The sequence below is a fragment of the Mus caroli genome, chromosome 4, assembly GCF_900094665.2.
Source record: "Mus caroli chromosome 4, CAROLI_EIJ_v1.1, whole genome shotgun sequence".
Classification (NCBI taxonomy): Eukaryota; Metazoa; Chordata; class Mammalia; order Rodentia; family Muridae; genus Mus; species Mus caroli.
This window is the reverse complement of record NC_034573.1, coordinates 38,759,786-38,778,480: the sequence shown is the minus strand read 5'-3', so window position 1 is coordinate 38,778,480 and position 18,695 is coordinate 38,759,786. Positions and strand designations below refer to the sequence as shown.

General features: G+C 48.1%; 1 protein-coding gene across 1 annotated transcript in view; it reads left to right on the top strand.

The window, feature by feature from the left end:
• The first annotated feature begins 12,609 nt into the window (after positions 1-12,609).
• Positions 12,610-18,695, top strand: part of Pax5 (paired box 5) — a 167,729-nt gene continuing 161,643 nt past the window's right edge. Inside the window, exons 1-2 of the mRNA XM_021160362.1 lie at positions 12,610-12,772; positions 18,384-18,581. Coding sequence (XP_021016021.1) covers positions 18,496-18,581 — 86 coding nt within the window. The 5' untranslated portion in view covers positions 12,610-12,772; positions 18,384-18,495. The remainder of the gene's footprint in view (positions 12,773-18,383; positions 18,582-18,695) is intronic.

Genomic DNA, 18,695 nt, shown 5'->3' with positions numbered 1-18,695 from the left:
GTGTGCGTGTGTGTGTGTGTGTGTAGTTTTCTCAGGAAAAGGCCTGTCCTTTTACAGTGCATTCACATGGTTTTCACTACTCCGTCAAGGTGTCTTCAAGGAGGCCTGTTTTCTTTGGTTTTGTTTGATTCTGTTTCTGATACTTGTGTTGGTGTTAATCTGGAGATGTTCAAGTTTGGATATGTGTGCTCACTTGAGGAGATCAATGTGTGCAGGTGTTTGTGTTACCCCAAATAGGTGTTCAGTTTGAGTTTGTACGCCTGTTGGCATCTTTACTAGCTTGTATCTTGCCTTGAGCATATTAGCATGTGTTTATGAGTTAGTGTTTGTGTGTGTTCTTTTTAAGACTCCAAGATGTGTAAATTCTGTGTATGTAGTTTGATAAGCATCTCACTCACTGGACATCTACTGCTTAAGGGGTCTTGTCATCTCTATATCCCAAGTGATTTTGGAAGTAAGAAAGAGGTGGTTCTCTGACCCCTCCATTTTTGGACGTCAACAGCTGCCCAATGTGTATATACCAATACATACAAAAGTGCTTGTCTCTAGGCACTGGTATAGCTCTGGGGCCTACTAGGGGTATAGTATACAACACATGTGCTGCCAGGCCTAAGTCTTATAATATTGAGAGATAGAATCAAAAGTGATGTGAATTCAGGGCAATTAAGCTCTCACTGTGCAGTGTGCACTGTCTCATTGGTGTACTGTTGCATTTAGCATTTGTGTACACGGGTCTCCTACAGCAAGCACAACTTTGGTAGGTAAGAACAGTCTGTGGACTACTGATGACATTTTGACAGTGCGCACACACACACACTCCACTCCCTTGCCTTTAGGCTGTCACCTAGGTTAGCCTCTGACATTGTGTGTGTATATATGTCACACTCTATGCTCAGGCTTTGTCCTGTGGGTGCTGCTCCAATGAAGGAGAGCACAAGTGGGTGGGTATATGTGCCTAGCCTGGTCATTCAGCTGGAGTTACTGTATGTACACAGGCCTTCTTGGCACAGTGCCCCTGTGCCTCCCAGAGGCCCAGGCAGTGGGTAGCAGGATGTGTTTATGTCTGAGCTGTGGCAGGGCAGTAGGCCTCTGTCTATGCTAAGGCATAACATGGTATGCCATCCTGCCAGACTCTTGTGCCAACCTGTACACAAACACTCTGAGCAATGGCAGGAAACCCACTTTTCTCATTTCTGGGTCACCTATGAGATCTCAGTTCTACTCAAGCCTTTGATAAAGTCAGAGAGAAGATAAAACTTAGACCCCCCAACCCAGGGTGACTTCCTGGCATAGCTCTGGATCCAGAAAAGCCATGATAGAAAAAAAAAAGTGATGGCAGGAGCCAGAGGAACATTGATGTGGTGAGAGTTCAGAGGTAGAAACCAGGATCTCCACTCCCTTTCCATTCTTAACTCCCAGACAAGCTTCCTTTCTCTAAGTGGTGAGATGCCCAAAGGTTTCTGTGCCTGCTTGGGTTGTTTATTGTTGGGATCAGGATGGACGCCTGTGAGTCAAGAGAGGGGTCCGAGTGGCTGTCTCTCCGACAAGCTGTCTACTACGAGGAATGTAATTCATGGCGGTCGATGGGCTCTTTGATTAGTTCAATCGCCTGAATAATCGTTTAATCAATAAAGCATTTCACTCTTGTGTGCTGTTAGACTGGGTGGGGTTTGGATAGGGGAAATCCTAGGGAGGTTTGGAGCTTCAAATTCTAAGAGCCACGCCCCTTAATGATGAGTTAGGGTAAAAGCCACCTGCTTGGCTTTGGAAGGGGTAGCAGCTCAGGTGTGCCCTTCTGCTTGTCTTCCAAGTCCTGAGGTCCAGCCTAGGGAAAAGGAGGGAGAGGACTGAGGGGCTGTCCAGGCACTCAAAGGCCATCTAGGTCTACTTTCTGCCCTGAACTTGTAGGCCTTTCATGGGCCACCAAACTGTCCCTTCTTTCCTCCAGAGCCATCTAGCAGTCCTACTGTGGTCTTTAAAGTTTAAAGCCCAGCGTTAAGCAAGGTCAGCACACAGCAGGGACTCACCTAAGAAGCTTCTCCCTTCTTTGGAAAAGAGGAGGCCCAGAAGGCAGGAGCTTATGGTACTAATCAAACAAGACTGGGTCTAGAAGGGAGAGCATACCACTTCCCACATGCCTGGGACAACTTCTCACAAAGCTCTGGGAGACATTCCAGAGGTTGTTCTCTGGATTCCAGGTACAAGAAGCTGAGGCCTTAGGAGTGAGGACTATGCACTCTCTAAGTCTCCACAGAGAGACTGTCCTGGTGCAAGGGCAGACTTGTAGAGATGACAAGGCCCCAACACAGCATGTGTGCACGTCAAGAAAGACTTGGTTTAATATTCTCCTCCCCAGTGATTCCTGCAATATACCCAGACCAAGTGAAGCAGATTCCTGATCCACTTTCAAGAATCAGACAGGCATCTCTATGCCCCATTTGCTGTGCAATCACAGACCATTTGTTTTTCCTCTTTGATACTTTTTTTTTTAAAATTAAAGTTAAAAGGAACCCACCAGGTTAGAAGAGCAGTGCCCAGACATCTCAGATCCTTCCCAATTGAACAACCAGTCTGAATCCTGAAAGGCCTTGTTTTATTGGAAGAAAGAGCAGTCAAATGTGCTGGAATTGAACGGCAAGAGTCAATCTCAGGTCAGAACTCCATGGCAGCGCCAGCACTCAGAGGGTCTGGCTGTTCTGTAAGCTGGAGGGACTGTTGGAGAGCAGGGAGGGAGGTAGGAATTGGGGATGGTGTAGGTGTGGTGTGTGACTCTCATTAGGCAAAGTCTCCAGGGGGAAGAGAGAGACAGAGAGAGAGAGAGAGAGAGAGAGAGAGAGAGAGAGAGAGAGAGAGAGAGAGAGAGAGACTCTTTCTCCAAAGTGTTCTGGTTTCTGAAACACTCTCAAAATGGTCATTCAATCAACAGACAAAAAACGTTCCAAAGCAATTGAATTTAAATAACTTGTGGGTTTTGTTTGTTTGTTTTGCTTTATTTTCCCACTCCCTGCACCTTCCCCCATGGTTTTGTTTCACAGATCTATGATCTCTGTGTACCTCTCTGCTAGCCCTTCCTGGACGCAGGTTGCAGATGAAGGCAGGACTTGAGGCATGGAAGCCTATCTCTGTGGGGGAAATAGCTGTGTAATCTCAGACTGGTCATCTGACTTCTCTGGGCCACCATTTGGAAGCTTGAGAGGCTGGAGTAGGTGGTAATATTAGGGCTGTTCACTTCTTGGGGATTTGAAGTCCTCAGGGCTCAGGAACTCCAGGAGTGTCAAACAGAACCACTCAGAAGGGAATTTCCTCTGACCCAGGATCACTAAGGACTGGGAGGGCCTTCTTTCCTTCATTAGTTAGGTAGGGTCATACCATATCCATACCCAGAGCTGAGCAATACCTACTGTGTGAAAGGAGGGATCTGGACTGTGTCTGTTGGAATGGTACCTGCATTTTCATCCTGCCCTCAGGATACCTTAAGGGTTTTGTCCAAACAATACAGAACAATTGACCTCTTCAGGTATTGGCCAGATAAATTACTTGGTTTGACATCAGCTCCACTTCCAGCCTCCAGCCTTTCTTCTATCCCAGGGTTGCACTAGTATGATCTTAGATAAGTTGAATCCAGTCTCTTATCCTCAGGTTCCAAATCTGAAAAATTGGGGAAACATTTTTCCCAGAACCCTTTTAGCTTTTAATATTCTTGATCGGGGATTGTAAGCTCAAGGAGCAGAGTTGGGAGCTTGAGGTACCACTGACTGATTCTCCGGTCTTGACATCCATAGTGGGAATTAAGAGTCCCACAACTGGCTTGGAACTCAACTCTTGCAGTATCTGATTCGCTGGGGACTACGGGCTAAAGCAAATGGGGCCCTTTGCCATCACAGTCCTTTCCCAGTTGTAACCTCCTTGCTCTAAGGCAGAGGTAGGTGTGGGGCAGCAAAGATCAAGACCCGGAAGGGGTTCCGGGTTCCGGAAAATGGAGAGAGAAAGCTACCACTCCACTGCCTCATACACCACAGCCTTCTGAGTCCCCAGAGACCAGCCTTGGCTGTTTTCCTGCAGCTGTGCCCCAGTGGGGGTGGGGCTCTGTCAGCCCGGGGAGACTTTCCCCGCTTGTCAGGGGCAGCTTGGAGGAGACAGCTATCAAGGGAGGACCCACGAGCTGGCCTAGTATAGAGATGTTAGAAGTGGAGCAAGAAGAGAAGAATGGAAATGAGGAGAAAGTAAATAGCGAAAATGATCCCCGGATCAGTCTGAGCTTTGTCCTCCCTCTACTATGCCTGAAGCAGACGCCTCAGAGGTCTCGGTTTTTGGTGGGTTTATGTTTAATAGCAGAGAGTCATCACTTACGATTCAAAGGAGTGAGTGTTTAATATTCTACAACTGCCAAGGTGCGGGGGAGGGCAGTGCTCAGTGTCTGTGTTGGGTTGGGTCTTAGCACACTAGAAGCCTCACAGAACTATAGCTACCTGGGTGAAGACACTTTGTTTTTTGTTTTTTAAAGTCCAACAGCTTTGATTGTAGTCTGAGAGCCTTACATTCCCAAGAAACTGAGACATGTGTTGGTTAAAGAAAGAGCTTTGCTGGATCGGAGAATTCTATCTGCTAGAAGCCTGTCCATTTTTGTCCTAAAATCTATAGGAACTCTAGTGAGGAAGGTCAGGTTTTCCTACCAGGTGGCCATCCTGATGCTACACTGCCAGGCTCTTGCAAATGGAGGTAACTGCACAGCCACTGGCTTCCGGTGCTCTCATTAGCTCTGGATGCCGGTGGACTCCTTCTCTTTTTAAAGAGGCCTTGCACCAGATGCGGAAATCCTCTTGTTGACAGAAGCTTTGAGCTAAGAGCATCACCAGCTCCCAAGGGACCTATCAGCTCCTAGGCTAAGACAACAGAAAGGATCTATGCTTCTGTACTTGAGGCAACCTGGTCCAAGCTTTGGAGACTACCCCAAATTTCTGGTAACCTTAAAATAATATTTCCCCAGTTCTGCCTTTGGTTAGTGCAATGCTGGGGCCTCTGTGAATAGAAGAATGATAGAGGAGGATACAGAGGAGACGGCCGTTGCTTAGTGGATTCTTGATAAACTTAGGAAATGTTTCCATTGGAAGGAACCAGCACCAACGACTTCTTTACTAAACTCTGCCCATTTTACAGAGGAGCAAAGTGAGGTCTAAAGCGGCAGATATACACACAGAAATCTGCCGCCTAGACCGAAAATCGGATCTCTATTGTGCTGCACATCTACCTCTAAAATCTGTGGATGTTTTTCTATTTTTGTTTTTTGTTTTTTCTTTTCGTTCTGGAGCTATCTCTCCCATCCTCACTCCTCTTCGGCCCTGTCTTGGTTGCCCTCAGTCTCTAAGCGCATCCCAGAATCTCGACGGCCCTCCGAAAGGTCGGCTCTGTGGGACCAAGAGCATGGCTCTCCAAACACTGCGTGGGCCCTGTTCTCTCTCTTCCCCTTTTCCATCCGCGAACCACTAGGCCTTCTCCCCACGCGTTTGTCAATGAACGTGGCGCCGCAGCTTGGGCTCCGCCCCCCATTCTCTCCCATTGCCCAGGTACCGGCTAATCAGGCGGAGCCCGTGGGTTGCTTAGCCAATAGGGCAGTATTTCGGGCTAGGGCCGGATGCCCCTCTTCTGATTGGCTTGATGGGGCGTGATTGGCAGGTGAGCTCTCGCCCCGCCCCCGCCCGGAGGGAGGCTGAGCCCCGGGCGGCGCTGTCCACACGCAGCGGGTCCTGAAAGCGGCTTCGGGGCGGCGCGGTGGCGCACTGTGCGCGCCGAACAGGCGGAGGGCTAGCGCCGGCGGCGGCGGCGGCGGCAGAGCAGGCATTAGAGCCGGCAGGAGCTTATCTCAGCACCGACAGCCCCGGCGGCCCCGGCGGCCCCGGCGGCCGGGACCCTCATCCTCTCTGCGCCCCTCGCTCCACGCTGGGCAGACGCGGCGGCTGTCCCGGAAGAGGCAAGGCAGGGACAATCCACCCGGAACCCCGAGATCGGGCAGCGGGGCTCCAAGAGTTGGTAGCGTGAGCCACAGCCAGGCGCGAAGGGGCCGGGAGCTGCGGGGCCCGCGGGAACTTTGAAGGCAGCGGGTCCCGGGCTTCGAGGGTTGCAGCTTCGGGGCGCACCGGGCTCCCAGCTTCAGCAGCTACAGCATTTCACACTCCTGCGCGACAGGAGAGGGAGTTCTCTGTAACTTCGTCGGAGACGTCGGAGAGCCGGCAGGAGAGAGGTGGAGGGGCAGGTCCGGCTCCAGAGACACGGAGAAGCGGGAAACAAGAAGGACCTGGCGGAGGCCGAAGGGTGGGCAGACCCTCGAGGCAGCAAGACCGAAGCAGCCTGGCAGTCCGCGGCCTCGCTGCCCCGGACTGAGACGGAGGGCCCTGAGCTCGCGGCCTCCTGCAGGCTGCTGGTCCCGCGCCGGGCTCCCCTAGCCATCCTGGAGGTGGGCCCCTGCGCTATGCCCTCGACGCCGCTAGCGCTTGGGCCGCAGCTTCTCTGGTGCGGGCCGGGAGCCGCCGCTTGAGCCCGCCGAGGAGCGAAGCCAGCGGGAGTTGGGCGTCCGCTCCCAGACCGACTGGCTGAGAGCACCGTTTCCCGCCTCTGGGCTCAGCTCTCCGCGATCTTCCGTAGGCGGCTCCGAGAGGGACCCCACGGCTGCAGAGGTGTTTTCTGAGCTCTGCTCACACTGTGCCCGGCCTGGTGGCGCGGTTCCCTAGGCGCCCTGGGCAGTCCTTTGGCGCCGAGAGGCAGCGGCGTGGGCCGGCCTACAGTCTGGAGCGCCCCGATGGAAATACACTGTAAGCACGACCCGTTTGCATCCATGCATAGTAAGTAGGCGGCGAGCTCGCTTCTCTCACTCTCCGGCCGGGATCGGGTTGGGGGTGCCGGAGTGCGGGGTAAGATACTAAGTCCTAAAGGACTCGGGACCTCTGTAGCTGCGTAGACAACTTCGCAAAGTGCAATGCTTTCAGGCAGCGGACGCCGCCGAGGCCGAAGCGCCTGGTGGGTGAATCCCGCCTCCAGCAACGAGGTAGTGTAGGCAGCGAGCTGTAGCCTTTCCCGAGCTCTAGCCGCTAGTTCTCAGAACCCTGGTTCATACGCATAGACAGCTCGGGACTGGGTCAGTTGGAGGGCAGGAAGTTTGAATAGAGGTCAGTAAGAGTCTCAGCCAGCGCTCAACATCCCAACTCTGTTGGCGCCCTTTTCAGCCATGGGACTAAGCAAGACTGATGCTTAGAAGGAAAAGTGGAGCCCCGACCAGTCCCTGAATATGTGAAGAAAGAAGTGAAAGTTAAGAAGGGGCACCAGGTCCAGGATTCCAAATGCGCCCTGGATCGAGGAGAGGGGATTTAAAGAATCAACGAAGTCAGAGTCCCTAAGCTACACTTCAGTTTAGGCGTCGACCAGTACATACAGAGACCTTTAAAGACATCATTGGGTCCTTCTCTGTAGGATGTCTACCTTGAGATGGCTTCTCTACTAGAAAAAGAAAGAAAGAAAGAAAGAAAGAAAGAAAGAAAGAAAGAAAGAAAGAAAGAAAAGTAGAAAGGTAGAAAGGTGAAAGACAGACAGAAAGAAAGAAAGAAAGAAAGAAAGAAAGAAAGAAAGAAAGCAAGCAAGCAAGCTAGCTAATTAGTCACATTCAGGAGTCCCTGCCTTCTGAAAGCCTGTGCAGTGTAAGAGACCGGCAGGGTCATTTCGGGCACCGGTAGGGCCCTGCTGCCTGACCCACAGGGATCCTGCCAGTTCACCCATTAACACAGCCTCCTATGAGACAAGCGCTCTTCTCACGGTGAGTTAACGCTGGATTAGATTCGGAGATTTCAAGGAAATTCCAAGTGGAACGAATCGCGTTTCCTTTCTGTTGGCTGTAGACTCGGCCAGGGGAAGGCGCCAGGTTTTGGCAGACTGCACTTGGGTGCCCAGCTCGAGTCTCTGTGGGTTGCAGATCTCAGAGTAACTCCGTGGTTAGCAGCCGGCTGCAAGCTTGTTTAACCTCAACCAGCCGGGATCCTGCTACTCTAGCCGTGGGTCCCCTATTTAACAAAGGCATAGAGACCCGGCTAGAGAGAAGGCAAGGTGAAGCAATAATCTTCGTGTCTTCCACCAAGAACTGAGTGGCCTGGTAGCAGGGGAAGGTTTGTTTAGGCAGCCAAAGCAAGCTTCAAGCAGGTCAGCTTCTCTTTGTGTCAATATCCCAGTTGGAGGTAAATCTCCCCGAGCAGCGACAAGATTCGCGCAGAGAAGCTGCTTGCTCTGGTCTCAGCCCCAACGATTCCTCCCGGTTTGGAGACTGGGTTTAAGCGGTTTCCGGTCCACCATGGCTCCAGCGTCTCCCGCAGCATTTTCCTGTGCAGACTGGCTCTAGAGCCTCTCTGCTTTCACTCAGAACGAACCTGAAAGCAAACGAGTTGGGGGCAACACTCTGAGAGGTGGGCAAGAAACAACTGGGAGGCAAGATGGGTAGGGCTGGCTCCCGTGCTTCTGGCAGAAATCCAAAGGCCTGCACTGCCTCTCTCTGTCCAGAGTTCTGCTGCCCAGAGGTCGTGCCCAAGCCCGTGGGGAGACAGCATCAGACTTGGTGGTCTTGCGGTGTGCATTCGTGTGGAGAGGCAGCTCCTTCCAGGTGCAGGTTAACCAACTGCTAATGTCTCAGCCTTCCTGCCGGCCCTTCAATCTGCCCCCTCCTCGGGAAATCCTCCCTCCTCCCATTCTCAATCTCCCTGGCAGCACAGTGGGGGCTGGGCAAGCCTAGCTTCCAGAGCTAGTGGAAGTCCTTGGCGTCTTTGGAAAGACCTTAGCTCTTATGCCTAAAGCTGTTTGCTTGCACAATGTAATCTGTCTCTGGGTCCTAATTTGCTGGTGATGGGGGCAGAGAAAATAGGTTCTGCAAGGTGACAGGTGTACTAGGATTCTTCGTTTCATCTTTTTTCTCTTTCTTTCTTTCTTTCTTTCTTTCTTTCTTTCTTTCTTTCTTTCTTTCTTTCTTTCTTCTTTCTTTCTTTCTTCTGGCCCTGGTCAGTTTTTCCTTGTTACCTCCCTTCTTCTCCCCCCCCTCCAGTTCTGCACAGGACAGTTTCTGGTCGAGAGGGACAGACAGAGCTTCAAATTTGGCTTCTGAGTTCAGAGGTACCCCACACTCGGTTCCAGTTCCACGAAGCTCACGGGCACAGAGGCCTCCCCCAGATGTTTCCTTCCCCCAACCCTTTCACCAGTTAGTTATAAAGTACTTTTGTGGCCAGTGTCATACCTGAGTGCGACCCAAACCTTCAGATAACTCTGTTTTATAGAATATGATACTGTGGCTGGAGAGATAAAAGGACTGACAGAATTGTAGCTGGTTCTCAGGATAGAGGTGTACCATTAGGCTTTGGGGAAATTCCTGGAAAGGAGGGAAGAGAAGGACCTAATCTCAGAGAGGGCAGTGGACTTACTGGAGTATCCACACAGACAAGGCTCTCTCTGTGTGTAGTCCAGCCATGTCTGTATTCACAGCATGACTGCTGCTATGTGTGTCAGCACCTGGCTGTCCACTCTCTGGGATTCTGTTTGCATGTCTATGTGTGTCCCTTCCTCCTTCTGCTTTGGTGCATTTAGAAAGAATTTCTATGAGCCAGGGTCTTGTAGTTCAGTCTTTAGCTGAGCAGAGACATCTTTTACCTAATACTCTGTGCCCAGTCATAGTTCTTGGGGATTGGGCAGTGCTCTTTGTGGGCCACATGTTCTTAACAAGGTCTGAGGAGCATCTACAGAAGGCAACTCCTTTCAGGCCAGAGACACAAAGGCTCTAGGGGCACCCACAGTTCCATCATCCTTCTGTCCCCCTTCAAACCCTACTCCCCAGGTGGAGGCCGGTGATCTTTACTTTTGTTATCTCTGTGTTTGCTTCCCAGTTTCTACCTAATTTGTTTCCACCGTTTCTGTGCCAGTCTCTGCAGATTCTGTTCCCTGTAGGAATGATAGCTGAGTTCATGTCTTAGCCCAGGGTCTTCCTGGCAGATGAGCCCTCACCTAGCTGGAACACACAGTAGAAGTTGAGGTTTGAGCCTTTGAGGAGATGCAAACCTGGAGCAAGGCCTGAGAGAGAGGGAGGAGAAACAGAGCCCCACCCACAGAAGTCCTGTCTTCCAGAAGCCCCCTTCCATTTGCTGGTCTGTTTTGATTTTTCCATTTTGCCCCAACTCCCTCTGCCTGCCCAAATTTCTCTGTGTTCTATCTAGCCTTCTTTTTCTTTGCTGTCTGTCTCCGCCCCAACTCTCTATACCCTTTGCACATGCCTCTCTTTTCATGGTTCCAGTGGCTCTCTCCCTTAGATGTGAGCTTCCCTTCTTACCAATCTCAGATTAGCACCTTTCCTGAGGCCTCAGTGGTAAAGTGCCCTGTTGGGTATGTTTGTAAGTGAGGCAAGAAGACTAAGAGGATCCGGGGGGCCCTGTCCAGGAAGTTAAGAGTCAACCTAGTAAGAGTCACCTAGGCCAAGTCTGTGTCAGATGTGGACACTTGCCTTAGATTCTGCAGATCTGTTAGCCTTGTGGACACAGGGAGGAAGTTTGTGGGAATCTGTTGTGATTTAGTGAGACCTGACTCTAGAAGATTCCTCACAGCTTTTGCTGTGATACAAACCCACAAATCCCCTGTGTAACTGCTCTTGGCATTGAAGTCCTCTGAAGGTTGCCATTGTGTCTCAATTGTCAGTGGTACAGCAAACACTAATTGCAGGTTGGCTGCAATGCCTGGACCTCTAGATCATATTAGAAATGCTCTGGGTCTTTCAGTTTCCTTTTCTTGGCCTCCATCCTTCCAGAGAACAAACCCCGATTTTTGATATACTTTGTTTTACCCACATCCAGGCTGTTCTGAAAAGATTAATTCAACCCTCCTCGCCCTTAGATACTCTTTGTCCCAGATCAAAGCTGTTGATCAGGGTTGCTGTAATCTTTCTGTTATAGGTAAGCTATGTAACTATGTCCCCTAGCTGTAAAATCCTGTTCAGGGCAAATTTCTCTCTTTCTGTTTTTTTTTTTTCTTCTTCTCCTATGTGAATTTTGATGTTTCAGAACCATCAAGAGCCCTTAAAGGCACATTTTTAAAAAGTCAGAGGAAGAGTCAGCATAGTTTGGAACTAAGTAATGTTATTTCCTAAAAAATTCTTGGTTTCTTGGACGTACACCCGAACCTGGAAATTTCGGGAAATAATTCATGATTTTTTAAAAAGACTCTTTTAAGGAAATAGGAGGTGTTATAAGAGTTCTATTCCTCAATTTCAGATATTGTTCATGGGGCTGGTCCTAGAAAAAAGCCCTGGACCAGGATGGGTGGTAGCTGAGCTGTGGTGGTTACTTTCTGTTTTAAAGTTGGAGTATGGATATATGTGTGACCTTGGGGGTGCCTCAATCCCTGCCCCCCAGTCCCCGGTGGAGTTCACTCTGTCCTAGTGTAGGAGGTTACCCCTCCTTAGCCTCTGAGTTGCCAACAGCATCAATATTCTCTTGAACTTGTTTTGGCTCCAACCTTCAGCAAAGCCAGTTAGTAGCTGATTGACAGCTGTTACATGATTGACAGTCACGTTACATTGGATCAGTCTGTGTTGACTGACCTGGTCTTCAGTTTACTCAGGTCCCTGTGTCCCTTCAGAGTGCTCCCGATGTCCATTGTAAGTGTAGGAGCAGAACAGGCACTTTCTCTGACTCCTTTTACATAAATACACTCCACCGGCACTCGGCACTCGTGAAATCTGGGTGGCCGAAGCTTCCTTATTTCTTTCTGACCAGTTTAAACCTGCTTGTAGATCGCAAGACATGCCCGAAATTCCAGGGGCACACCTTTCTAACAAAACCTGATTCAGTGGAGTGTGCTGTGTGCAGAAGACCCTGTGACCCATTTCTTTTGTGTGCTCTGAGAGGGTACAATGGTCAAGCCTGCACGTCAACATCACAGTCTTAAAGGGAGGCTTTAGGTTTTGTTTTTTTTTTTGTTTTTTTTTTTGTTGTTGTTTGTTTGTTTTTTATTCCTATTTTTAAATTAAGGCAGCGGTTAGGTTTTGTCTCAGTGATCTGAAAATGCTGGTCATTAAGAAAGAAAGTCTTCAGTTCTTGAATTAGATTGCTGATTTGAAAACACTTTCCCCCTTGAGATGTAGATATTAGAATAGCCTGTTTCGCCTTTGAAGACATTTGTTAAATGTTAAACAAGTTCCACTATTTTTTTTCTCTTTACATGTGATTGTTTTAAGACCGTAATCTTCTCCCTAGGATCTTCCTTAGATTGAGCTCCTGTCATATAGATGCCTTTTACAGTCCCCTTCCATACCCCTTCCCCCAAACGAAGAGAAAAATGCTAGTAACTCAAAAAACACAGTGTAAGGAGCTCCTGGTGGCTCAGCTGACTGCCTGCAGATGGCCAAAAGCTGAGACTGGAGTTAAAAGGCCATCTAGGGTCCTTATGTCATCCGCATGATTGACATCAGGTGTAAGGCATCTATCGAGCCTGCCGGCCATTTGTGATCTCAGAGGGGTCTGGGTGCTCACAAGGGCACTTGTACTATGTGACTGGTTCTAACCACCCTTCCCCTTGCTTTTTGTTTCTGATCTGTTTCAGGACATGGAGGAGTGAATCAGCTTGGGGGGGTTTTTGTGAATGGACGGCCACTCCCAGATGTAGTCCGCCAAAGGATAGTGGAACTTGCCCATCAAGGTGTCAGGCCCTGCGACATCTCCAGGCAGCTTCGGGTCAGCCATGGTTGTGTCAGCAAAATTCTTGGCAGGTAAAGGCACGGGCTCCAGGCTTCCTTCAATGTTTTAAAGAAAGAGCTAAAAGACAGCCCTCAGCTGTTCAAGGTGCTAGTGTCCCCGTGAGACTATGGCGGGCATTTTGCTCCACACACCCAGCACTTGAGCCTTTGCAAAGTCTTTTGAGATCACCCTATTCAAAGTAGCTGTGGAAACTCCTCTTTTCAGTGACACGTGGAATAGGGAGACTTTGTTAGGAGGGACAATATGCTTCTCAAAAGTTTGCTGAACTATTTTAAAGAAACCAAGAGTAGGAGACTCTTAAGAATTTCCCCCAAACCTCTTAGGTGAGCTTGGTGGTGGTGGTGGTGGGGTTTTAAGGAAATGGTTGGGTGGGAGGGAGATCAATAGATTATAGTACATGACCAGAGTCGAATGTTTCTTTATTTTCTTTTCTGTTGGTGCAGGGCTGTGTACATGCTAAGCAATGCCGCCTGAGCTATACTGCCAGTCCTCAGTGTTTTCTTTTAAATAGTACATTCTGTCTTTAAAAGCCAGCAGTCATCTTCAGTTGTATCATTAGCCTTATCATGTTGGCTACAATGTTTCCCTCCTGTGTGTTTTGTTACTGTCATAGTGACAGGCATCCTAAGTATGCATTAACTCAGCCACTGGAAAACAAACTAGCAACAAACACTAACTCTCAAATCTGACCTTTGAAAGTTGCCACTTGACCCCTCAATTTGCTGCAAGCAAAAATACTGACAATGATCCCCTCCCAGAGGGCTGTGCAGACTTTTAGGCTCATGTGTTTTGTTTTGTTTTGTTTTGTTTTGTTTTGTTCTGTTCTGTTCTGTTCTGTTCTGTTCTGTTCTGTTCTGTTCTGTTCTGTTTTGTTTCATCAGCCAGGTTTTAAGAAAAGGAAACAAATCTTTCCTAGGCAAACTGACTGGCCAGGGTATGTTTGGCTAAGTCAACACTTGGGCTGGATGGACAGAGGGCTAAATGACTCTGGGACCCATCTCTCTCAATAACTCCAAACCACATCTATAGGTTTGCTTGCTTGTTTGTTTAATGCCCTGGGCATGTGATTTGTTTTAGGGCTGCCCTGGCAGATGGGAACAGTGTCAGGTATAGCTGCTCAGGGCTTTCTTTCTGGGATCAGTGGTCCTCACCTTTGTCCTGTAGCTTGCATTGTGCTCTAACAACTGATGCCTGAACATTTTTTGAAGTATTTCTGGAGTTTTCTCAGTGACCCTATGACTCTCTGTTCTTCTTGTTCCATCTGCTGGGACTTAAGAATTCTCCCAACATATATGTTGAAGAACCATATAGAAAGTCTTGATTAAGAAGTCGCAGGGCCAGGAATCTGACTGTTCCTTTAGGGCCACTAATCCCAGTATTTATTCTCCATCTTCTTGCCTAGCATGGGTTACATCAGTTGTGGAGGCAGAGGGTGCAATCCAGTTCTACTTAACACTCAGCTAGCCAGAGAGTTCCAGCCCAAGGCGGTTATCAGCTTGGTGGCCAGTTTAGGGAGAGAGTTTAGGTGGTGGTTTAGGGAGAAAGGTCAGAGCAAGTGAAGCAAAGAGAAGGAGCAGGCAAGGAGACAGAAAGAGAGGAGAGAGGAGAGAAAACAAAGGGAAGAAAGAATGTTTTTTTTTTTAAGACACAATAGAAAAATACCAAAGAGGAGAGAGCGGGAAGAGGGCTATTTGAGAGGTTACCGGTCCCACTTCCATTGCTGCATGGTCTCCAATGTCTTCTTGTGAGGTTTCTTTGTGTATTGGGGGGGGGGTTTGCGGAGATGAGAGGGGAGGCCTTTCCTTTGTTTTTACTGAGTCATCTTTGCTGAGCTGACCGTTCCTTTGGTTCTCTGTTTGAAAATTTCCAGACAGCGAGAGCCTTTCTCAGATATACACATGACTGGTTCTCATGTTCTAGAGCTCTAGAGCCCTTTACATCTCCCATGAAGACTGAGGTCAGGCCAGCAGCTTCCCATAGACCAGAATAGATTTGTCACTGGACAGAGTGGCATTCGGAAGTTATGCGCCGCTCCGGTGCCTGGCCGTTTAAGTTGTCAACAATAAATTGGAATTTCATAGCTCATTATTTTCATAACTAAGAACCACGGTGGACAAAATGTCACTCTAATTAGAACTGCCTTTTAAGGAACAAGTTCAGCCCTAAAACAGTGTGTCTGGGAATTTCCAAACTGGGCCAGTTCGATCCACAGATCCCCCCCGGCCCCCAGAGGAATTTGATGGGTGCTGATCATAGAGTGTTTGGTGTGTGGTGGCTGCAGTTTTCAAGGCTGTGTGGCAAGGCTGGCAAAGTCCTTGGGAGCAGGCAGCTCTCCCTGTTCGCTCAGGAAGGTGTGTAGGCTTCCAGGAGTATAGACATTCACTCTAGAATTCAAGGCTGTAGAGGAGAGGGTACCATATGAAGGCCAAGACAGGAGCAGGGCTGTTGACTCCTCTCATTTGAAATTTGGTGACATGTCACATGATAAAATTAGAATAGTGGGGATTTTAATCCCCAACTGTGCACTCTATGCAAATTCTCTTTCATCTTTCATTTATTTTTTATTTTTGCAAAATCTTTTCAGTCATTCTGAATTCCTGGCATCACAGTAGCTCTGCAGAGGAATCAGGGTAAATACCCGCCCCTTACAGAAGCAGGGTAACTGAGGCCGAGGAGGGCTGAAGGAGTTGGTCAGGATCACAGAGCCATTTGGTGTCAGAGCCACTACAGGCATGGCACCTCTTGACTCCCAACCTAATGCTCTTTGTGCTCTTTGCATCGAGGGACACTGTGCTGGTGGCTGCCGCTCTCCTTTTGTCTGTAAGCCAAAGGGCTGCACGGCTGTTTTGCTGAGATGAAAGGATGGTTATTAAGTCCGAATCCTCACTTGACACAGTCTCGAGTTGGGGTTTCGGGGGTGTCTATGTTAGTTTCTAAGGGCCTGGCCCACGTGTCAGTCAAACGGAAGACAGAAGCCTCGATTGTTGGGACTGTGGAGTCACACAGTTGGCACTGCTCAAGTACTGCAGGGCAGGGAGCCCTGGGCTGACGCATGCCAGCCAAGTAAGCAGGGGGTGGGGTGGGGTGGGCTTTACCCTGCAGCTCTGTGCGCTGCTGTGTGGTCACTGTAGTCCCATTGAGAACACGACCCAGTCTATACATCTGTAAGTGCTGAGAACATCCATGCCCTAAGAGGAGCCAATGACTTTTGGTTCGATGAATGAGTGAAAGATGCTTAAGAAAAGACCTTGTAAAGCTCTCCCCAGTTGTAAGAAGCACAACTGCCAATGCTTGCTTCAAATGTTATAAAGAGCGCAGAAACTTGTAGTGGGAAGAACACCGGATTCAGAGTCTGTCTCTGTAGCCAGAAGGAGTTGTGCAAATCCCCTAGACTTCTGATTCATTCTGTTTTTCATCTATAAGATCCTGCTGGCCTCCAAAGATGAGCGAGGACCAAGGTAATTTGAAGAACTCCATAAACTCTAGAGTGCTGTTGTTAAATTACGAGTTGTTAAGTGACAGTTAACAAATCGCTTTCTCTTGAGAAGCCAGCAGGACTGTAGAATCCTCAGGAGATGCTGTGTGCAGAATTTAGGTGCCTTTCTACTTTCTGTCAAAATCTATTATTTCCCCGGATTGAACTTTTTTGTGTGTGTGTGATTAAGACCAATTTTTTAAAGAAAATATCTTTCAACAGTTTTATAAAGAAGGAAGATAAGTTGAGCTTTGTTTTATGGCTAAAATTTGTAAATGATTCAGTCTTCTCAATGAAAACAAGGACTGTTCTTCTATAATATTCATTTACTTGGCCCTAGACAGTTTTATCTAAGCGGAGAGTTCAAGCAACCCTATATATGTTCCATGATGCCCTAGGTCACACTTCCATCCGTCCATCCATCCATCCGTCCATCCATCCATCCATCCATCCATCCATCCATCCATCCATCCATCCATCCAACAGAACCACCTCCTTCCTTCCTCCTTTTCTTCCTCTTCCTCCTCTTCCTCCTCCCTCCCGCTCCCCTTTCTGTATGTATGTAGCCAAGTCTCCTTGAAACTTGTGATTCTCCTGCCTCCACCTCCCAAGCACTGGGGTTACAGATGTGTGCCACCATTTCTAGTGCCTTCCCCAACTTCCTATCAATACTCTAGGTTTAAACATTATAATTATTAAAATGTCTTTTGGGTTAAAAATTTTCCAATCTCACAATAATCTTCTTTGAAAGAGGGACTCAAATTCCTCTGTAAAACAGAGGCATCCAGTGACTGCTAAAATTCAGAAAAAGAGCCAAGCCACCACCCCACCCCCCAAATGGTCTTTCATGCCTCTCTTCTTTCTGGTCTCGGTTTTGCTGTAAAACCCTGACATCCTATTTGCGTTAACGAGGAAAAGCTGATAGCATGGAAATGTCCTTAGAAACAGCCATTTACCTCAGGGGAGGCCTCCGGGAGAGCTGGCAAGAATTGTGGTTGGTTTTTCTGATTGCTCGGGATTTGATTTCTAATACATATTTCCTATTAACACTGGAATCCACACTCCCTTTAATTTTATATCAGCTACTGTTTTTCTCTTTCGGAAAAAAAAAAGTATAGTAGAGGGGACAGCTTGAGAGAATGCTGGAGAGTCTGCTGCGATGGGGGAGGCAGCAAATTGAGGGTCTACACCACCTTTCTGGGGGAAATTTTAGTTCAAGAGGCTTGGCCAGAGTCAAAGTACCTTAATCCTTTGTTACCCAAGGAAAACATTTAACTGGTATAAAGCCATTTTATATCACAGAAGTATATGGCAACTAACTGTCCAGCCACTTACTCTTCTAAAGCAATTTATGTGCTTTAGAACTGCTAGGGGACCAAGAGGAAACACTAACTTGCATTTTTAAAATAATCTGTAAATATGTACTTTATGATTACATTATTGATACAATACAATACAATATAGTTAATACAAGCCACAGGGGCAATTTGAAACATTAAGAAAAGTAAAGAGAAAGCCGGGCGTGGTGGCACACACCTTTAGTCCCAGGACTCAGGAGGCAGAGGCAGGCGAATTTCTGAGTTCGAGGCCAGCCTGGTCTACAGAGTGAGTTCCAGGACAGCCAGGGCTACACAGAGAACCCTGTCTCAAAAAACCAGAAGAAAGAAAAAAAAAAAAAGAAAGAAAAAAGAAAGGAAGAAAGTAAAGAGAAACTAGTATAATTCATTTTAATTATGAATTTTATTTAACCCAATGCATACCGATTGTCACTTTAACATATAACAAATAAAAAAAGTATTAGAGGGCTGGCCAGATGGCTCACCTGGTCAAGGTGCTTGCTGTCAAGCCTGGTGACCGGAATTCAATCCCTGGGACTCCATGGTGGAAGGACAAAACTGACTCGGGAAGGTTGCCCTCTGAGTTTGGCACACTCGTACATGCATGGAGACATGTGTGTACACAAAATGCATACTTTTAAGAAATAAAGTTTAAAAAACAATCAAGCTATTTAATAACCCTTTTTTGTACTATATTTAAAGATTTGTTTACGTTTTCATTATACCAAGAGTCATACATTGCATGTTTCAAATATTTATCCATTTTGCGGGCTCTCATGGATAACTATGGTCCTCTCCTCTTGGGTCTAGGTATTATGAGACAGGAAGCATCAAGCCGGGGGTAATTGGAGGATCCAAACCAAAGGTTGCCACTCCCAAAGTGGTGGAAAAAATCGCTGAGTACAAACGCCAAAACCCTACCATGTTTGCCTGGGAGATCAGGGACCGGCTGTTGGCAGAGCGAGTCTGTGACAATGACACCGTGCCCAGCGTCAGCTCCATCAACAGGTGAGGCTGGGGATTTGGGTGGGGCTGTCGTACTGAAGGGTCCCCATGTGTCTCCTGAAGAGCTGGGTCTTCTCCTTTCACTCCCTGGGGATGAGTTAGCAAGGGAGAAGACAG